The sequence below is a fragment of the Dermacentor silvarum genome, chromosome 9 (assembly GCF_013339745.2).
Source record: "Dermacentor silvarum isolate Dsil-2018 chromosome 9, BIME_Dsil_1.4, whole genome shotgun sequence".
NCBI lineage: Eukaryota > Metazoa > Arthropoda > Arachnida > Ixodida > Ixodidae > Dermacentor > Dermacentor silvarum.
The window spans coordinates 75,974,255-75,996,795 of NC_051162.1; the positions used below are offsets into that span (position 1 = coordinate 75,974,255).

Sequence of the window (22,541 nt, forward strand, 5' to 3'; positions counted from 1 at the left end):
CAAAATGAAACAAACAGTTCTGGATGTTTAATTTCTAAATAATTACAATATCCCGGTCATTGCAGCTAAAAAGCTTTGTAGCTGAAAAAAGTATTATGCTGCGTTTATTTTTTTTCAATAGGTCCAGTGAAGATGTACTAAACAATCGGTTTAAAGTGCGTTGAGAGGCGCACAATGAGATCGCTTCATATTACAAAGCATGTACATTCGCTAATGCACAGTGTTCTATATGTACGAATTAGCGTCTGTTTCAGTGCACATTTTATTCAATATGAGAAGCTAAAGTAAATCAAATTACCAGAGAGGTATTAGGCGGCACTCAGGTATACTTATTCGATTAGTAGGATCTACCTCTCATACATGCTTGATGGACTTCATAACATGACAGAAATCTTGCATGCAAGATGGCTTCACAATTGTACTTGGCCTAGCCTTTGCTTCGAGCTTTCCTGATAACATGAACTTTCCAGACATATAATTCTGACGTAAAAAGATATACAGAAAGTACTACTACGGTAAATGTGCTTGCTTTTTAGTAACTTTGAAGTGCAAATATAATTCCGCAGGTTTATTTATTGCGTTGTATCAATGCTTTGCACTACACTACTGTAAGAATCGCATAAACACTACATTGAATCCCAATGCCAACCAACAGTACAAATCAACCTGCAGCTTATGTTAAAAACATTTCTTGCTACACAGGTTATTTTATAATCATGCGTTTTCGCTACTACCATAAGAGAAAATTGAATGATAAAGAATCATGATTCAATCGTGCGCTGCGATAATTGTATGTTGATTATGTTTTGTTATTTCTAGGTTCGTTTTTTCAATAAATTTGTGTTATTTTTTGCACACAGATGGTGTGAAATAAACAAATTCTATGCAGGAACCTTCTTCTGCTTGTAAAAAACCATGCCAGGTTGGGTTAACAGTGAAACTCCTTTGTATGAAGTTCACACATGCATAATTTCTACAGTTGCAAAGATTAAAAGAAAATAGCAATTTCCACTGTTTATACACTGGTTAGGTTGTCATACTATAGTGACTGGGAAGAAGCAGACAGTAGGGAAAATTTTGAGTAATAAGAGCTAACTCTTCATTGGGCGAACCTGCGCCCAAAAAACGTGTCTCACTCAACGCACAACGATAGCGGTGAGTAAAGCCGGTGATCGAGTAAATCTGATCAGTGGTTCAAGCGCGTCGGCTTTTGAAGATGACTCATCAAAGGTTCCATCGTAATCGCTGCTGTCCGCGTGCGTTCCAGAAATGACGTACTGAACAAATGGCGTCTTGCATACAATCATGTTACGCAAGGTTCGGTGACAACAGTCAGTGGATAGAGCCATCAATAACATTCGACAAACGGCCGATACATGCAGGAGCGGCCTGCACGTTTAACATCTGTTAGCCGGTGAAAAGCAGTTACAAGAGAAAGATAAAGAACTACACGTGTCAATGTCTATAATGACTCGTATTTTTTATTAACTGCTTTATGTTCTACTTTCGTTTTTTCTTTGTTCATACAAACATTTATGGGACATAGAAACATACGTACCGGAATTAATATTTGATGTGAGTTTATCACTGATCGATGGGGTTTCACTGCGTGCGCAGGCAGTAATACGGAACTTCAAATGTTCTGGAAGTTGTAAATGCTTCAGAGTTATCAGATGTTAAGCGTATTTCTCGACACGGACATTATTGTCAGACCAAAAAGTTATTCACAATACCAGTTAAATTATCGCCTTGTTTAAATTATTTGTAATCACTTTTTGAAGATAAGTATTCGTCAATAAAAGGCAGGATTGCTTACAAATTTGCAGAAGGAAATCAAGCGTATTCTTGACATTGAGCAATATTATATTTCAGCTGAAGTGCTTTCTTACGCAAAGGATGGAAAGGCCGAATATGTTCTCACTGACAAAAGAAATGCTGAGAAGTTCAGGGATATCAGACAAACTGTAAGTTCTTAAAGTAAGGCTTCGGTATCTTTAAACATTTACAAGAATTCATAAGCTCGAAAACACGCGTTTCCCTAAAAACAAACATCAGGCGCCATTACCATCACGAACCATCACGATCAGCATCGAGCTCCAGCTATTGCTCTTCACTGTGATGAATACCTGTGGTACTGCCTGAAAACGTTTTCGGGTGTACTTATATTGCATACAACACGCTTGATTCATCTGTTTAGAGCCGGTATTTCCTTTATGTTCGCGAACCACCGACCTCGTAATTTCCTGTATCAGAGCTCGCTGCAAGAATGTTCCGTCGAAAGCTTACCTTGGTTGAAAAGACAGCCGTGTATAGTGCTTCTATTGCGCACGTTGAGGACAAAAAATAAACATGAACGCTAAGAGACGCAAGGCATAAAAGCGCAAACCTTCACCCAACATTGGCTCAAAGCCACCCAATAGGCGATATGGCTATGACACTGACGTGAGAAGACCCTTAGAGCAATAAACATGAACGCTAAGAGACGCAAGGCATATAAGCGCAAACCTTCACCCAAAATTAGCTCAAGGCCACCCAATAGGCGATATGGCTATGACACTGACGTGAGATGACCCTTAGAGCAATAACGTCCGTTTCGTTCTCTTTTTTTCGCTAATTGTTGCTTTTTAATTTAAGGCACACACTAGAGAGAGAGAGAGCAAGCGAGAGAGGAAAGGCAGGGAGGTTAACCAAAGGCACACACTAAGCCAGCTTTGAACCCAGTAAGGACTCATAATATCAAGACTGCCAGAAGGCAAGGAAACCTTCGCTTTAACATAACCTATTGGGAAGTTCGCAATTTCTTAAGCCCGTAGATCAAATCGCCTTGATGTGTGTGGCCAGGTGTTGCGCGCATAACAGAAACTCGTGGAAACAATCTCGGTACTCCAATTCGAAAGAAGTGTGGTTACTGGGGATCGCAAATTTGGACGCCGAGCGTCAATAGCAATCCAGTAAATCGACGCCTCTGTCTGAAATTGTCTTGTAATGATGGGCTCATCACGCTGTCGGCCTTTTACATGTTGAATGGTCCTCGTAGTGCTAGCCGTGGTTAGCTCCTCCGCGGAAAAGATTGTTTCCTGAATTTGCAGGGAGATAGCATGCTAGCATAGTTCAGATCGGAATAAGCTTTATTGCGAAAGCAATAATAGGGACGCTTCAAACGGATTTCTGCCGTCGCCGTGACGTTTCGTACGAAGTCCAAGGGCAATAAAATCGCCGCCGCGCGCCGTATGTGCGTGTGAAAGCGTGCGGGGGACGCGGGCTTTCACAAAGAGTGAACGCGCGGCGGAGGGAAAACGCGACCTCTTCCGTCGCGCGAAAGGCCGGGGGGTTATGGGAGGGAGGGAGGGGGGGCGACACTGGGCTGCGGCACCAAATGCGTATCTTGGAACCGGGCTCAAGGGGAACTGGTGAATCAATCTTCCACGCGAAAGGAGGAAAGCGGGAAGGCAGCGCAGGAGAGAGGCGGGGGGGGGGCGACTTCTACTCTGCCAACAACTACGTACTTATACTTCGCGCCAGTGCAGGCAGTCCCGTGCACCGTATCTTGAAAGCGATCACCATACGGCTCAGACTTTTGTATGCGCTGTGCTCTCGCCGCTCAGTTCCCGTTGCAGCGATAGACCTCTGCCGCGTGTCAACCCGACGATGGTGGAGGCGGACAAGGTAGGTCACATCATGAAAGACATTTCCGACGAAGCCTTTCATATGCTGTTGTCCAAAAACCCAGGCACTGTTTCTCAGGTAATTGAGCCTTGCCTGAGTTTCGACGAGCTCTGCAGACAGCGTCTTCTCGCGCAGCGCCCACCTGTGTCCGACGAACCCCTCGCGAGCATGACCACGGCTCCTGAGATGGACTCCCTGCTTTGCCAGATAAAAGAGTTCGTCCGTGCTGAGGTAGCTCGTCAGCTTTCGCTGCTGTCCCCAGCTACGCCACCACTCTCGCCTTTGCCTGCGAACCTTCGCCAGGTCAAGCAAGATCAAGTTTGCGCGTCTCTACCTTCTGCCCTCGAGATTTCGGTGGTGCCGACTCCCGTTGCTTTTCCCGAAGTGACTGGACCTGTCAGCTATGCCGAGGCTCTCGCACGGCCACCACCTCAGACCTATTGCGCCATTCCCGTCAGCCGTGCCACTGTGTCCATCTCCTCACTTCGTTTAGCCGCGATACCCACACAGCACTGGATAAATGCGTACGCCCGACAACCGGCCAATATGTTTTGCGTATGGTCTGCCTGGCCACGTTGCACGATTTTGCCGTCGCCGCGCAACATCCTACCGCCGTAACTTCGACACAGCACCGTATTTTTCACCATACCCATCGTCCTCCGCATCTCGGAACCCTGGCCAGATATATTCCTACTCAGATCACCACCCTCTTGTTGACTGCTGTTCGCCATCGCCTCAACGCCGCTTGCTTCCGCCGATGCGTCGTCGTCCTTCTACGCCAGAACGGAAAAACTAATCGCCGCAGTTCCAGAGGCAAGAACTGCGTCACCGACTAACAGACCTAGGCTTCTCCCTTCGCCGAGTAAGTTATATGTGGACGGCGTCGCTGCACTCATTCTCGTTGACACTGGTGCCACAGTTTCAGTTATTAGAGCCAAACATTGCCTTTTGCTCAGAAAAGTTACAACGCCACTGTCAAACGTGTCACTTCGTACTGCCAGCGCAGACCGCATCACGCCTGCAGCTGCATGTACTGCTCGCGTTGTGATCAACGGCCTCCTCTACCTTGTCGAATGTTCGGTGCTGTGTTCTTGTTCCCAGGATCTTATTTGGGGCTGGGACTTCCTTTCCACTAATAAGGCCGTCATCGACTGTTCTCGGGCTGATGTGGAATTTAAAACGCTATGCGACGTCCCGCTCCTAGACGTTCGTGAACCTGAAGATAAAGTATTTGTTGCCGAACACGTTACTATTCCACCGCACTCCTCTGCCCTTGCCACAGTATCATGCAACATTGTTGCTGATTCCAGCGCACTTTTTATGCTATCTTCCATTTTTGCTCGTCGCAAATGTTCACCGCTACCTTTCGCTCTTTTGGACGTTGATGCCGGCGTCAGGAGACTGCTCGTCTTCAACCAATTGTCCTGTCCTCTCACTTTGCTTCGTGAGGAGTGCGATGGCCGCGTCCAGTGTGTCGACCCTGCTGCCATCATTGACATGCCAACTGGTTCCATCGCCCCTCATGAGGTCGCCGGAGTGACCTGTAACCCCGCGCTGGAGCCGCTTCGCCCAATGTTATGCATAGCTCCATCGCCGACACGCTGACTGCTTCCCAACGCGCCCAGCTTCTACGCCTTCTCGACAAGTTCCGTTTGTCTTTAGACTGCCAGCAGGTTCCCTTGGGCCGCACGTCAACTGTTTGTCATCGCATCGACACGGGCGCCAGTGCGCCACTGCGACAAAGACCATATCGCGTATCCGCGACAGAGCACCGTGTTATCGACGACCAAGTAGCTGACATGCTCAAGCGCGGCGTTATTCAGCCTTCGGATAGCCCCTGAGCATCTCCCGTTGTTCTTCTAAGGAAGAAGGATGAATCGATTCGATCCTGTGTTGATTACCGTCGTCTTAACAAAAGAACTCGTAAGGATGTTTACCCTCTTTCGACAATTGACGACGCCCTTGACTGTCTCCAAGGCGCGCAGTTCTTCTCTTCTATCGACTTACGCAGTGGCTATTGGCAAGTCCCCATGGCACCCGAAGACCAACCTAAAACGGCCTTTGTAACACCAGATGGCCTATATGAATTTCGTGACATGCCTTTCGGGCTTTGCAACGCCCCCGCAACATTTGAGCATATGATGGACAACCTTTTGCGTGGTCTACAGTGGTAAACGTGCCTGTGCTACTAAGATGATGAGGCTATTTTTTCGCCCGATTTTTCTACCCATCTCTGTAGGCTGGAAGAAGTGTTACAGTGCCTAACTGCCGCCGGCCTTCAGCTCAACCTGAAGAAATGCCACTTTGGCGCAAGTCAGCTCACCATCCTTGGCCATGTAGTATATAAACACGGTATTCTTTCTGACGCCGCCAAGCTCCGTGCGGTTGCTGATTGTCCCAAACCTTCCTCCGTAAGAGAACTTCGCAGCTTGTGACGATGCCTTCCAAGAGTTGCGTCGTCTACTAACATCGCCCCCTATACTGCGTCACTTCGACCCGACAGCCCCGACCAAAGTACACACCGACGCCAACGGTGTTGGACTCGGCGCTGTGCTAGTGCAGCGCAAATGTGGATTCGACGAGTACGTAGTTGCATACGCAAGCCGCACCCTCACCAAAGCAACAACGAATTATTCCGCTATGGAGAAGAAATGTTTGGGAATAATCTGTATACTTGGTAAATTTCGACCCTACCTCTATGGCCGTCCCTCCGACGTAATTATACACCACCATGAACTTCGTTGGCTGTCCACGTTGAAGGACCCCTCAAGTCGATTAGCTCGCAGGGCTTTGCGGTTGCAGGATTTCGACGTGCGCATGGTCGACAAGTCTGGCAGCCACCACACCGATGCCGACGCTCTCTCCCGTTCGCCTGTGTCAGCCGAAAGCGATGCCTGCCTCTGTGCCGTTGACAAAGTACTTTCATTCCCAGCAGGCTGTGGCATGGCTTCGGAGCAACGCAAGGATGCCTGGATTAGTGCTCTTATCTGCTTTCTTTGAAACCCGTCGACTGTCCCTCCACCTTCTCGAGCTTTGAGCCGTCAAGCTTATCAATTCGAAATGCGGAATGGACTTCTCTATCGCCAGAATTACGTCGCTGACGTCCGCAAATGGTTGCTTGTCATACCTCGACATCTCCGTGGTGAAATATGCTCTGCCTTGCACACTGACCTGCAGTGTGCGCATGCGAGTGTCTTCAAGAGGTACACCCGGCTTCGCTCCAGGTTTTATTGGAGTGGCATGTATCAATCAATCAATGAAATCAGGTTTATTTTTCCATTAAAAAATGCAGGGGTCCTGAGCAAAAAGTGAAAACTAGTTCATTTGACAAAGGCTCAGGCCCCTGTTTATATGGCAGACCGCAGCGGTGACCAAGGAAAAAAAAGAAAAAAATGCACATAGGAAAGAAAAAGCACATAATAATACAATTCAGTTGCAATTATTATACAAGTGTGATACAGATATAATAAGATGCAAGACAGAATAACACAGTATTATAATGCAATATATCGCTGTAATTTATTATTATTACAGTAATATAATGGGGTGCAAAAGAAAATATGAAGCACATAACGTAAATCAGTGTACTTGAGACAGTTATACAAAATATCGACAATATAAACAGGTGTCCTACAGTTGCATAACAAAAAAGCGCGTAAACTTGCACGCCTTTTTGTGGAAGTACATTCGGTTGTGCTCTCAGTGCCAACGCCGCAAGGTTCCTGCTCAGCATGTCTCTTGTCCACTCCAGCCAATCCCGTGTCCTGCGAGGCCCTTCGATCGCATTGGCATTGACCTGTATGGACCCCTTCCGAGCACGACTTCCGGAGACCGTTGAATAGTCGTCGTCATCGACCATTTGACGCGATACGCAGAAACAGCCACTCTGCCTGCTGCCACCGCTCATGATATAGCATCCTTCCTCCTGAAAAACTTTATTCTCCGTCATGTTGCACCTCGCGAAATTTTGAGCGATAGAGGACGTGTATTCCTCTCCGAAGATGTAAACGTGCTCCTTGCTGAATGTAGCATCGTTCATCGCACCACCACCGCATACTAACCTCAAACTAATGGTCTGACGGAAAGATTTCCCCACCCACTTGGCGACATGCACTCCAAGTACATTGACTATGATCACGCTGATTGGGACCTTATGTTGCCATTCTTCACATTCACCTACAACACTGCACCACAGGTGACCACAAACTTCTCCCCATTCTTCCTCTGGTATGGCCGCGAACCTTCGACTGTCCTCGACACCATTCTTCGGCACAGACCCGACTCATCCGAATGTACGCCCATCTCTGAAGCTGCCCGCTGCGCCGAGGAATGCCGTCAGCTCGCCCGTTCCTTTACAGCCGTCGACCAACGGCAACGAAAAAGTCGCAGGCCTGCGCGGCACACGCAGCACAGTCACAGCGTAAGCTGGTGGAGCGGCTCAAGAGTAGCTCCAATTTGGGCACCACGCAAAACAGGGTCTTCGCGGCAGTCTGCTCGCCTCCTTTTGACGAGAACGATGTGAACTGTCCGCCAGGCGTCGATGGCGAGCTGCGGCTTGTAATGCTCTCTCCACAGCAGTCTGCTGAGCCCGATCAAGCCTTACAACTACAACTTACATGTCGGGCGCGCCGCGTTTGGAGGCTCCCTAAGTAGATGGCGCCACCATACTGGCGAGGCTCTGCAGCTCGGGAGTGCGTTGATTACGTGCCTCGTCTGAATCGCATATCGTCGTCTGCGCCTGCGGACACTGCGTTTGCAGGCATCTTACCTACATGGCGCCACCATACTGGCGGAGGCTCGAGTCGTCTCACCCTGCGTACCTTAGGATATTTTCCGCGGCCCGATAGCAAGCGCTTGCGTGGCTCAGTGGTAGAGTATCCGGCTACCACGCAGCGGGCGCGGGCTCGATCCCGGCGGGAATCGGGTACTTTTTTTCGCGTTACTGGCGGCGGCATCAACGCGACCCGAAATGGCAATTGCAATGATCCCTTAACAGCATACGCTGTAAAAAGTTGACGTGACGATTAATGACACGCATTGTCACTTTCTTCCGTACTCCTTTGTGTGGCTTTGGGTTCCTGCCGTTCCAGCTGGCCTCTCATCCAAGCTTGTCTCCAAATATCAAGGACTCTACCGTGTTGTAGCGCAGACATCACCTGCGAACTATATTATCGAGCCTGTCACGCCACCTACGAACAAATGCGTTGTCGTGGTCTTGAAACCGTCCACGTACAACGCCTGAAGGCGTATTACGACTCAATGATTCTATGTGCACCATGATTCGCCAGGATTTCTCCTTGTCCTATGGGGAGCAATTGTAGTGATGACTAATGCCCTGCGCTGCAGCCACATCGCCAGTCGTCCGGGAGGCGCGAGCTCGAGATTGCCTGAGCTGCTCTGGTTGAGACACGCTGCCAACGCGGCCTGCTGCCCTTGTCCTGTGTTAATATTAGAATTTATATATATATATATATATATATATAGCTTTTTATATATATTTAGCTAGAATAATATGTACGTTATAGCGTGTCTCTAGTTCAACGCAGGCAACGATATTGAAGCCTAACCCAAGTGTTTGATTATCGCATGCCTACCCGCTGCCTTTTCTGGGCACCTAAGAGCCTCCTTAATTATTATTTTATGTACAGTAGGACAATGCGGAGACTATTCGAAAAATAAACATCTGCATTTTCAACATTTACAAGCCTTTAAACGGCATCTTATCTGCAAGCCATCAAGACGAATTTAGACGTTGTCCACTTCCACGTAATAACGTAACGTTCGAGCGGTTATTGTGACCTTATTCCCTGATATTATTTTTGTTGCCAGGTATATTATGCAACTGTAGAGAACACAAACCGGAGGAGCCAACCAGCGATGCGATTAGAGATAACAGTTCCATTGGGATAATAATATTTGGCTGTCCTTCGCTACCATGGTACTTTTGGTTGATTTCACTAACGTAGTGTTACCATAACGTAGCGTCATCTTTTTCCCGGCGTGCATACTGCAATGCTCATTTTGCAGTGCTTCTCTTGTTGTTGCTTCCCGCAGCTCGGTTGATACGGAAAACCAGTATGGGTTAGGATTTTTGCACTGCGATTCTATCCTTTCATATAGCACAGCCGCCGGCCATGCCAGCCTTGGCACGTGTTTTTCTAATTTAAGTAGAAAATTGCAGTTTGGCTTTAATTGACAGAAGTCAATGTACTTACACTTTTACGTTGTATAGTTTTCGTGACAAAATATATGACGACGGAAAGATAGATAATTTCTAGTTGCTCGTAATAGAACTTGTGCATGATAACTACCTGCGAAGTGAGTTTTGGTTGTCACCTATGGCAGGTTTGAAGATGTACATGAACTAAGCGTCACGCCTGTACAACAATAATGTCATTGAGGCGCTATAGTTTGTTAATAAATCGTTTATGGTTGAAATGTATATTTCTATGCCTTCTGCGATGCCAGGTTACAGTTGCGACTAAGAGTTCTATTTCCTGTGGTGTGATGTTCGTCTTTTCGCCACGTATTTCTACCGCAAGCAGCATTATGAAAAAAATAGAAGCCACTTTTAATCTATTTGTCTGTTTCGATTTCTATGCTGTACTCGCGAAATGTTGAGGTTTGGTTATTGAGGCAAACATTGAGATAAAATAAGGTTGTTCTTGGTGCTTGTATGGCTCTTAAACGGGCTCGAGACATTTCAGCTATTGAATACCAGATTCAGTACCCAGATTAGAATATTGTTACCCAGATTTAGTAAATCTTCCTACTAAATCGGAGGTGAATGTACCCTGTTCCTGTGTTTTGAGAAGCATTGATTCATGCAGGATTTTTTTAATCGCTCATTGAAATTTTTATCACTGTGAAACTCAGTGCCGAACTCTCCACGTTGTCATTATTTTGCACGATTACTAGTTGTGGCTCGTAACTGTTTTTCGCGACACCTCAATATGCATGCGACAAAATCATTTTCCTTCACTCCTCACAATAATCCCGCAGCTCAAGAGGTGCTTTGTCGTAGGCGGCGATGTTCCGGGTTTCCAGTCTGTCTCCGCGTTTCAAGCTGCGGATGAAAATACCTTGCAAGACATTCACTACCCAGGACAAACCGAAGTTTGGCCTGCTGCTATATCTTTTTCTTCGGGCACAACAGGAACCCCCAAGAAAATACTGATTACCCACTACGCGTTCGTTTCCAGTATTACCACTTTCAGGTGAGTACTCAATAAGCCGCGAGTGCGAGAGAAAGTGTCGAATGCTCACGTCAACCGGGACGTGGGTGCGAGACAAGAGAATGTGGGTGGGAGACAAAATTGTAGACACGGCGTTATTAGTAAGGAATGCAGCTTCCTTAACTTCAGAACAAGCGCGTGTACCTGACATCCTAGTTGAGACTCGGGAAAAGAGGTGAACTTGCACAGCACACGCTAACGTTATAGCGGACAACCGGTGCATCATTACAGGAAGAGAAAGGCTGCAAATGGAAGAAAAACCGACTCGATGACCAGAATTAAATGGTATGACAGGAACATAGACTTTGAGTTCATAGGACAGAGACTGCTGAGCGACTTCAGGGGCACTTGCAGCCCGTCGGTAGAGTCCTTGCTCTTCAATTGATTAATAAGCTGGTATAGCGGCAATGGAAATGATAGATACCCCAATTCTGCAGGTCATGTCATCTGCTACAGCCCGGAGACCGTTACGTCACGTTGGAGTCCATGGCACATGCATTCGGCTTTTTCTTCACAATGTACGCAGCGTGTCTTGGAGCGACGATGGTTGTGACACCAACGACCCCAGAATCGGAAGATTTGGTCGACATAGTAAACAAACACAAGGTATGATTTTCATTCGTCCCATGTTGGCAGGCGTTGGTTGCCTGTCTGATCTACCACACGCGTAATGTCGGGATTAAACAACCTCGTCGCGTTAGTATTCATGTTGTAAGGGTCATTAATTAATCCTGCTTGCTTGCTTATATCTACTATCGGTGCATCTTGCGAAAGCCCGTGTGCTCAAAATATTTTAGAGCACACCACTCTGTCATCCATCAGCCAATGCTGAGGTTACTGTAATTGGTCTAATCCACATTTGCCCTTTCGACAGTGCTGTTTTTGATTATAGATTCGGTTCTACACAAGTTAGCACGATTTATTCTTGCTTCAAAATGTATCTCATCAGGTTGTGCAGTTTTCTTAGAAAGGACATCCTGCGTAGTATTTGCGTATTTAGGTGAATACATTATCATATGTCACGAGAAAAATTATGCATGGCCTACGGTTGCCGGTATATGCAGTAATTCGTTTTTTTATAACAACATCGTCATCGCACAACTGCTACGACTGTGACTATAAGCGAAAACAGCGGGTCACACTACGCTGGAGACAACGTAGTGATTCTTTTCGAAATATTTTTGTTTTTTCTCAAGCTTCGTACAAGAGTGGTACGGGCAGTGCTTGGCCTACAATACCTCTTGTGTATATCGGCCAGTCGAGAGTGGGGAATGAAACTTAATATTAGAATCGAGCGAAATGAATCGTTCCATTATAGAGGCGTGTGTTGTACTCATAATAGCGCTAAGACGCAAACAAATCAGTTAGAAGCCACACTCTCATTTCGAGCATCGCCTGGCATGTTTCTGGTGTAACGCTACTGCCCTCACTCCAATTCATTCAAAGAAACTCCATAAAAATTATTTCTGGATCCTAATGTGCTCAATATTGTAGTAGTATCATATACTGACGACGCGCTGATATGATATCAAGAGACGTACAAACCAAGAGCCAAGCCATCATTCAGAGCAAATGCAGCTTAGCTTTACGCTAGCACAGTGATAATTACTTAACGTACATTCATATTTTGCGATGACTAAGTCTTGCGGTGAAATAATCTAACTTCATGCGTCCCAGTTATGAAACGGTGCACTTCGTGACCAGTTTGTTTCAAGTGCCACAACTTCTTACAGGGACGATTCCACATTTTGAAGACGCTTGTTTCTTTTGTATAATGCAACCGCTGACACCATGGCACCGGTGGGCAGGTCCCATTTGGCTGTGCGCACCATCAGATATATGAAACAAACGGGTTTTTAAAAGAGACATCCATACGCTTATATGGTGTTATTAAATTAGGAGCTTGTGGGTTTTAAAGGGTAAATGAGCGATTGAGAAAGGTTCTTGATGACCAAGAAAAATTCTCGATTGCACTTCACAATCTGAATCATCTCCTAACAGGTTCAAGTTATTTGCTGTTTTCCGACGGTGCTATCGCGGATATCCCGAGACCTGGACGCCATGGGGCGTCGACTGATGTCTGTGAGAAAGGTGCTCTGCACAGGAGGGCCCGTCCCTCGAAACGTCGGCGAGCGGATTCTCCGCCAGCTACATCTCACAGACTTCAAGAACTTCCTCGGTTGTTCGGAGGGACTGTCACCATACTGCGTCCCTCCTCCTGGTGAAACGAATTACGAATGCGTGGGCTTTCCATCACCCAACGTCCAGATAATGGTACGTAAGCGCCGTGAAAGCTTCAAAGGCTCTTACGACTTAAACGCTCTTTCACAGCGTAAACAAAACGCCAAACAATCGTGAAAGAGAAGACGCAGACGCAAGAAGAGGGACCGACATGGTGCACAACATATAATTGCTTTCGACTTGTTTTCCGCTCTTTTGCTGAGATATACACTGTATGCACTGCTTAAATTCATTTTGTAAGCGTAATAATGCTTAAAATTGCATGTTGATGTTGAACGGCAAATATTTCTGCTCATCTTATTATTGCATTGTACGCAAGTTTCTGTTGTTCGGTCGTCAAAGGCGTAGCTTGCGTTTCATCGAATGTAGCAGTGGGTATCTGATCAGCAGTATTGGCATCAGCAAGTTACGGTCATATTTCTGTGTCTGGGTGAGGCTTTGTATTCCCGCGAATTTATATTCAGGTTCACCTGCATTGAGAAATGTTCCGTTTGGCACAAGCCTAAGCCTCTTAAAGGAAGGAGGTAGATTTAGCACCTAATACACAAAGAATGCAACGGTAGACAATAAAAACGCATTTTAAACCATCGCAAAAGTGTTCGTGAACATCGACAGTGCAGTAAATTATGACTGTGCATAACCTTAGGCAACAAAAGTTGGCGTGGGTCACCCCAGTTAGCGCTGGCTCATGCAGCTCGGAGCGCTCTGTGGGAGCCAGCTTTGTGTCGTTGCGTTCACGTGACGTTAGGTGTCTGGGGAGGGTTTCTTAGTTCCTGCGTGTATAGAAAGCTTGAGGGAAGTGACTGAAGGCAACAAAAATGCAGCAGTTTCACCCGAAAGGCGAAACATCGATTGCGATAGCAAATTTGTAGACAGCTATACGAAGCAAGGATAGTACTTTTATCGACTGTATAAACTTCTCAACATTCGCTTACTAACTAAATGATCAAGCTCAGTGTAACGCGCACACGGGTATACATGAACGCATCTCACTCGATGACCGAGGAAGCTCCCTGTGAAAACAGTGGAGTGCGAAAGCGTATCAGCAGCAGCGAGCAAATTGACCTTAGGGCTGTCTCTCGCTTCAACGCGAACTAAACGTCGAAAGCACAGCTCATACGAAGCTACCGGCGCTGGGCGTACTTTGTCGACATCGCAGACCGCTTTGGAGTTGAGGCCGGAGCGGGCGCGCACTTTGTCCACGTCATAGATCGCTGTCAATATGCGGTTCCCACGCGGCCACACCGTTAGGAGCAACCGCCGGAGTAGCACGACCCACCCCCTCATTCCCTCGCCCCACCCCTGTGCCCCGAACGCGACAGAAGACTGCGCGCTTCTGCCCGGCCTTCCTACCACGTGCGCACGAGATTGAGCACGATTGTCGGCTGACCCTCGCAAACTTTCGCTGGCACATACAGCGTACGGCGCGCGGCGACGATGTTAGCGTGTTTGGACTTTAGACGGAATATCACGGTGATGGTAGACATGTGCTTGGAGTGTCAATATAATTTCCATCGTAATAATACAGGACTGATTAATGTGGCAATAATTTGGTCCTCTCCTAATCACGACCGCCGAAACTACATTTGCAATCCTTTATTGGGTTCTAGATGAGCTGCAGCTTGTGAGCTGAATACACCACCTTCAGCATCTGTACATTCTATGTTGTCGGCGAGTATCCTGGCTGAGATAAAGCACACTCGTCGTATTGAATGTAACGCATAAGAACCAATTGCAGGCTCACAGTAGATACAATGCAAACTGCTGCCGAAAGAAAACACGACAGTAATCATGGTATTCGCTTTGAATAGGCCGTCGTGTCACAATGTCATTTTATTGCCACTAAAAATTGGAGTGCTTAGGTATGATGACGAATTTTTTTTCACGATTTAAGGCAATCACGTGCTTTCTTGCATTCATGACATTTTGTGCGGATTTGAGCATAATTAGACGGCCTACGCTTTTGCCAGAAGGAATGTGCTGTCCGAACATATATCACTTGATACCTATATATTTCTAAATTTGTATATTATTATTTTTTGTTTATAACATTGTCTCTAGAAAAATTATTAAATAGCTGAAACATCTGTAATATTAGTATTCATATTTCTCGCTTCTCCAGTGCCTCATTTTTGGTTAATATTTTTCGATATTGAGCAATTTGGTAAATAGCCACTCCCTTCGCGGTCGTAGTTTTTAAACACGGTTTGAGAACTCGGCCTTATTACTTTCTTTGGACGTCTAGGTCGCTGACCCTATCACAAGTGTTGCATTGGGACCGGGAGAACAGGGCGAGATTTGGGTAAAAACGCCCGGTGTCACTCCTGGTTACCTTAACCAAGACGACCAGCTTGAGTGCGTAGTGGATCAGCATGCCTGGCTACACACTGGTGAGTAAACGTTGTTAAGCTTGTTTATTGCTATACGGAGTCGAGAGCCCGTCAATGAAAAAGAAATTTCACGACCCAACGCTACGAAGATTGCTTGGTAGCGTGACAGATAACATTCCGGTGCAGCTAGGGTACTTTGAAATTGCAGAACAGAACATGTAAGGCACATAAAAAACGACGCTTTTGCGTTGACGCATTTGTATGTTCATTTTTATTCGTCCGGAACAGTGCTTACAACCACTGTTCCCTCCTGAAACAATAGCGCGCGAGTATCACATTCAGCGGGCATGGCGGTGAATATGACAGTGAATAGCATCGATGCTATTTATATTCGTTTTTGGTACACAGGCCCTGATAACCAGGCTTTTTGCTGGAAGGAATATCGCAGCATATCTAGGTAGCTGTGGGCACAGTGTACAAATGCTGTAAATTTGTACCGCGTACAAATAGCACAGCGTATTTTGGCCAATTAGAGTTCAAGATGGAAATTCCTTGAACTCTAATTTGTCCAAAGTTTTGCTTCCTTGAGCGTGTAGTTGCCGGGCTGTTCATAACAAAAGTTTGCAATATTTCGCAATATTAAATAAAATATCCAAAAAGTAGAAATTCAAAATTATTTTTCTGTGTCTAGGAAATAGATAAATATCTTCTAAAGCTACAGAGCAAGCCGCAATGCAGTAAACGTGGTAGTTCCTTCTAAATATCGTCACAACCGAGACACAGTTCGCAAAAACCATGTATCTTATGCGTGTTCTTGAACATTTGTTTTTAAATCACACGAATCAATTTCTTTATATTGTATATAGTTGGAATCTACAAGAATTAGGCTTCTTTATAGAATATACGACAACTTTATATCCTAAATAGAAGAGCCGCCACGGTTGCTCCAAAAGTACTGAAAATGGAGGGCTCGTGCTGCCGGAGTGGGACCGCCACCTTAACAGCTCTCTCTGGCGTCAGTGTGGCAATTCGAACTTTTATTTGGCCACGCGTTCCTTAATTATACATGCGCTCAAGGGCAGTCTTCCGTCGCAATACGAAGCCCGAGATGTCTAATCACTGTAGTGGCCGCCATTCACAGCTCCTTCTGGCGCTGAAATAACAGACCAATTTTTTTTTTCTTTTTGTCGTCGTTCATTCATTCACAACACGATTACGAATGGCTTCAGGCAAAACGACCATCCATCAGTGGTTCGTACCGACTTAGCCTAATATGAACACCAAATTTCTGAGAAATTTCCGAACTTACAGGCTGCTCTTGTGCTTGTCAGCCGTTCTTAGTATCAGATAGCTTTAAATACTATTCCATGCATTTGTACTCGAAGACGCCTCAGTGCCGGATATAGAATACAAATGTTTGAATGCTTCGTTTATTCTGGTAAAAATACGGCCTTCGTGCCGCGGTATAGGCTTTTGTAGACATTGTAATTTGTATTCGCTTTTGCTGACATTTCAAGACACGCTAACTTGCGTTCCCAATTTGCGACACTAGGGAAATTAGCTCGGGCGGCCTGCAATTTCAACTGTCACCTCGCATTCACAAGATTTTCACAGCTTTTATTACAACAATCTTGTTGGAAAGTTTATGATTTTACCCGTCAAATTTTAATAGATATTTATTCAGGTTTGTAACAAGGTCTGTGCCGTTCGTTCTCTTCAGGCGACCTTGGATACTACAACAAAGACGGGCGATTTTTCGTCATTGATCGGCTCAAGAACATTATCAAATGCCACGACTATAACGTGGCCCCACGAGAGCTGGAAGCTATCCTTCTCAGTCATCCAGCAGTTCTCGAAGCGTGCGTCATTGGAATCCCGGACGAAAAAGTGAGCGAAGCACCTACAGCGTTTGTTGTGAGCCGGAAAAGCGCACTTGGCGATCCACTAGTCACGGAAGAGGAACTGGTGGATCTTGTAGCCAGTAAGTTTCACATTATTTCTTAAAGCTAATCCGACTGTTCCATATTAACGCCACCTCATAGGTGCTGAGAAGAACCTAATAAAACGCGTTCATAAAAGCTCTCGACACTACAAGACAGAAGGTGACTCGAATATTCAAGCAAGTTTAGCGGGCTACTAAATTAAAGCAATTGGACAGCGCCGAAAGCAAACATTGTAAATGGTTTCCTTCGTTCTATAGTATTTAATTTTTTAAATTCTGGGGTTAAAAATCAGGTGCCATTTTCAAAGAGGCAAACTGGGGAGAAATCGGAGTTTTGTTGTCTTGCACAAAACAGAGGGGAAGTCGGGCTTTTCTAGCCCGGCAGTCCAAAGTCTATTGTCATCACCGTATAGCACATCTTTCTGCAAAACTGTATTTTCTCTCATTAGGTTTAAAATTGAGCATTGTTTCACATGTGCCACATTTATTGTATGCGTTTATGTTTACATCGCTGCAAAGGCGAACTGGCCGGTAGTTTGTGAAACCTCAGCATTGCACGTTGCTGTAGCTTTTGCATGCCGACGAAACAAAAAAATAGTGAAAAAAAAAGTCAAAGGCAGTAGCACATCTCGCACTGCCGTTGAAGAATGAGGTAACGCATCAATAAGGTTATAGCAGAAACAAATATGTACTAGCAAAGTGAGGCCTCCGGGAGTGGCATCATGTTGTCAGCTACGTTGTTTGAGCCTGCTTATACCGCGGGTTGTTACTCAGCTACTCAAAAGCAAGCCAACCTTGCTTTTGAGTAGCTAATCACCATTACAATAAACCAGCCTTTCTTTTTCTTTTAATAATTGCCATGATATCAGGAACTCTTCGTGCAAAAATACGGCAATGGCTACTTCGTGGCTCTTGGACAGCTGGTACACATAACGAAAGGTTACATGATATCATTCAAAATAAGATCATGACATTACAACGATACTGTTAAAGATTAATGCCAACAAGAATATTACCGAGGACACGGGCATTATAAAGCAACACTGAAGTAACAATGCAAAATGCAATAATATCGCATATACAAAGCGAGAGTAAAAATAAGATAGGTATGCTTTCATAAACAAAATGTATGGATGGATGGATGTAAAACTTTAATGAAATCCTGAGGTACGCGACTCAGCGCGCAGCGGGCCGCTCCCACGTTGGGACAGTCAGGCCATGCCCGACCGCCGCATCGTGGGCCCTCTGGACAGCCCATGTCTTTTTTAATTATTTGTTAACGTTTAGTAATGTCGCTGCTCTGAACAACTTTTTAACGCCAATAAAGAGCACTTTTGCATGGCTGTTATTGGCCAAGGCGCCAATATGTTTTCTTTTTTCTTTTTGCATTGAGTGGTGTACGCTCCAAGGCCATTAAAAACGATTGAAGTCGCCGTCATGGCTTGTCATGATGCGCGAATTCTAGACGGGGATATGCGCTGGTTTTATTGCGATAGCAATTATATGGACACTCAAAAGCAGATTTCTGCCGTCGGCGTCGCCGTCGCCGTCGCCGTGAGGTTCCGTATGACGTCATTTGGAGATGAAATCGTCGCCGCGCGCCGAACGCTGTATGTACGAGTGAAAGGGCGCGAGGGACGCGTCTTTCACGGGGAGTGAACGCACGGCGGAGAACAAACGCGCGTTCTGCGCCGTGCTCGCTTAAGGGCTGCAGAAGTAGGCGTCTCTTTTATTGCGATAGCAATTATATGGACACTCAAAAGCAGATTTCTGCCGTCGGCGTCGCCGTCGCCGTCGCCGTGAGGTTCCGTATGACGTCATTTGGAGATGAAATCGTCGCCGCGCGCCGAACGCTGTATGTGCGAGTGAAAGGGCGCGAGGGACGCGTCTTTCACGGGGAGTGAACGCACGGCGGAGAACAAACGCGCGTTCTGCGCCGTGCTCGCTTAAGGGCTGCAGAAGTAGGCGTCTCTTTTCTCCTTTACAATCACCATATATGTAGAGCAAACGCGCCTTCTTCAGACGCGCGAGAGGCCGTGGGGGAGGGGGAGGGAAGGGAGGCGACGTTTAGCTGCGGCACCAAGTGCCTATTTATATCAGAGGCTCCAGCAACAGTCACCAACGCCGCACGCATTTTGAGCTAACGCGGGCAAAACGCCGATGGCGTCGACAACAGTTCTGCGTGTTGTTGCTACCAAAGCCGCTCACCTTACTTCGTATGACATTGCTGTGTTGCTATCGCATTCATTGCTTCGCCCTTAGGGCGAAACTGTGACATTTTTTCAGGACATCATGTGAAATGACAGCTGTTGCCTGACCTCGAACGATGTACACAGTGTCATCGACTGTGGTAATTATTTCCGTTGGCACGCCCAGACCTAGAAAACGACATAAAATCACGCCTACAAGCATCCCTAGGCACGATTACCTGAATGCGACAATCGCGCATCGCAATTATAGCGCATCGTATTCATGCAAACGGCAGCATTGCGGCAGGAAGGCGCATCATATTATTGCGCCATGCGAGTCTACCCTCGCATGGCGCAATAATATGGTGATACTTATACGGATACTCATTATATATATATATATATATATATATATATATATATATATATGATACGTATACGGACGCTTCTGGCTGCGAATGTGGGGCGATAGACACGTTAGAACTTATGCTCTGGCAGTGCGCCCGATCACACTCTATCAACGGGAACGACGAAGCCAGGTGGGATGCGGTCCTCCGCAGCCTGCTTCTTCCTGACCAAATCTGGGCTGTCCAGCCGGCCCGCAATGCGGCCGAGAGACTTGGCCTGAGGGTACCTACGTGGGAGCGGCCCGCTTCGGGATGAGTCACGATCTGCAGCACTTCAATAAATTCTATTATTGCGATAGCAATTATATGGACACTTCAACCGGATTTCTGCCATCGCCTTAGTCGTCGCCGTCGCCGTCGCCGTGAGGTTCCGTATAGATTCCAAGGGCGATAAAATCGTCGCCGTGCGCCGTATGCGCGAGCGAAAGCGCGCGGGGGACGCGCGCTATCACGGAGAGCGAACGCACGGCGGAAAGCAAACGCGACTGTCGCGCGAAAGACCGTGGGGGTATGGGAGGGAGGGAGGGAGGCGGGGCGACGCTGTGCTGCTTCACCAAATGCTTACCTTGCAACCGGGCGCAAGGGGAACTGGCCACTCAATCTCCCACGCAAAAGCAAGAAAGCGGGAAGGCAGCGCGGGAGGTAGGGGGGGCGCAGCTTCTGCTCTGCTAACAACTCCTCTGCACAACTCCTCTGCACTTTGCCCGGCGGTGGCGCTCGCCCGCGCCGTCTCTTATCTCCACACGGCTCTGATCTTTGTATGCGCTGTGCATTCGCCGCTCAGTTTCCGCTGAAGCGATACACCGCGCGAACCTTCGCCCGCTGCGGCGGCTCCGCTTGCTGCCAGCGTTTTGACAATCGTTGTCTGCGGTCGTTCAGTGTGATCTATTCATGTTTGCTTGTGCGCGCTGACACCACGATTGTTAATTCAGTTAGTAGGCGAATATGTCCAAGTTTATGCAGCCGATAAAACTACTATCCCTACTCCGAATTACTAATTTGCTATCGCAATCGATGCTTCGTCTTTCGGGCGAAACTGCTACATTTTTTCCAGCCATCCACCCATTGCTACAATCGTTACAATTGTGTGATGAGTCCTATAGATCTGCATTCCTTGAGCTCGAAGGCCATTGCAGTCTAAGTTTTGTGCTTTTGTCCTGCTTTTGTTTCTGTTTTTGGTTTCACTATTGTCTATTTGCTATGCTACGCCCTAATACTCAATAGTTAGGGCTCTGGGTTTTGAAGTTTCTACTTTCGGTAGCACTCATTCTTCTATACTAGTTGATCAATATAGCATACCGCTATTGTATTGTGGTATTGTAAGCATAGTGTTGTGTTATTCGAGCTGTTTCATTCAATAGCAGACAAGCAGAACGCGTTTGATTTATTCTGAAAAATTCTTGCAGGCCAGACAACGTACTACAAACACCTGTACGGTGGAGTCGTGTTTCTTGACGAGTTGCCCAGGACAGTGAACGGTAAAACAAACGTCAAGAAGTTGCGGCTCTTGAAACCGTCCACACAACAAGCGAACAATTGGAGAAAAGATGAGCACAATGTAATAAATATGGTTCGGGAAATCTAAAAGGGCCGGCATTTAGAACGCCGAATGCCTCATTTATGCTGGCGTAACGATTACGCAAAGTTCCTAATGATTTGTGTATTTCTTCCTCATGTTCACCTTGACGTGTATTTGTATTCTCTAACAAGAATAAATATTTTATTGGTTTTACCTACGATTGATATTTTGCATATATATGATGGCAGGGAACTCACACGGAGACCTGCATATGTAAACTGAGAAGTCAATACGACGGAATGACTTTGTAAGCAAGAAGATGCTGTTGTGATATACGCAAAGGAAGTACGCCCACATTTTCAGCGTCATTATGTCATTATTAATATTTTGGTCTAAAAAACGGTGATCTGTTCAGAGTTGTAAACGTATACTGATGCAGAGAAGTGAAATGTCATTCTTCGAAGCCGTGAACACGACATATGCCGAAGCGGCTGAGGAAGCGGCCATAGCACTGGCCCTTACACAAACCAAGGCTACATAGGTGATCTGCGATTCGCAAACGACAATTCGCAATTTATCAAATGGGCGCATATTGCAAGAGGCGTATCACATACTCAAGCGACATCCCATACACCAGGGAGAGGCCGACGTCGATAACCGAAGGCACTTGCTATGGATTCCGGCACACACTGGACTGAGCACCCCCAACGAAGCGGCTCACCGCGTTGGTCGAGGTCTCACTCACCGAGCATCATCGGAGGAAGAGCCCCCGCAGGGTACTGCAAACGTCTGGGCGTGGGAGGATCGTTTGACCAGGTTCGACGACATCACGACACACTACCAGTTACTGAGACGCGTATACCCATTCCCTCACGCTAGGTTAGACAAGGCGCAAGCAGTACACTACAGGCAATTACAAACTGATGCTTAGATAGACCCAAGACTCATGCACGCCATGTATCCAGACAAGTACACTACAAACAGATGCACATCCTGTGGCGAGGTTGCCACA

General features: G+C 46.5%; 1 protein-coding gene across 1 annotated transcript in view; it reads left to right on the forward strand.

The window, feature by feature from the left end:
- Positions 1 to 21,738, forward strand: part of LOC119464797 (luciferin 4-monooxygenase-like) — a 38,376-nt gene extending 16,638 nt beyond the window's left edge. The window contains exons 5-11 of the mRNA XM_037725724.2: positions 1,873 to 1,964; positions 10,669 to 10,883; positions 11,339 to 11,507; positions 12,903 to 13,175; positions 15,388 to 15,532; positions 17,193 to 17,453; positions 21,417 to 21,738. Coding sequence (XP_037581652.1) covers positions 1,873 to 1,964; positions 10,669 to 10,883; positions 11,339 to 11,507; positions 12,903 to 13,175; positions 15,388 to 15,532; positions 17,193 to 17,453; positions 21,417 to 21,595 — 1,334 coding nt within the window. The 3' untranslated portion in view covers positions 21,596 to 21,738. The remainder of the gene's footprint in view (positions 1 to 1,872; positions 1,965 to 10,668; positions 10,884 to 11,338; positions 11,508 to 12,902; positions 13,176 to 15,387; positions 15,533 to 17,192; positions 17,454 to 21,416) is intronic.
- The last annotated feature ends 803 nt before the right edge of the window (positions 21,739 to 22,541 follow it).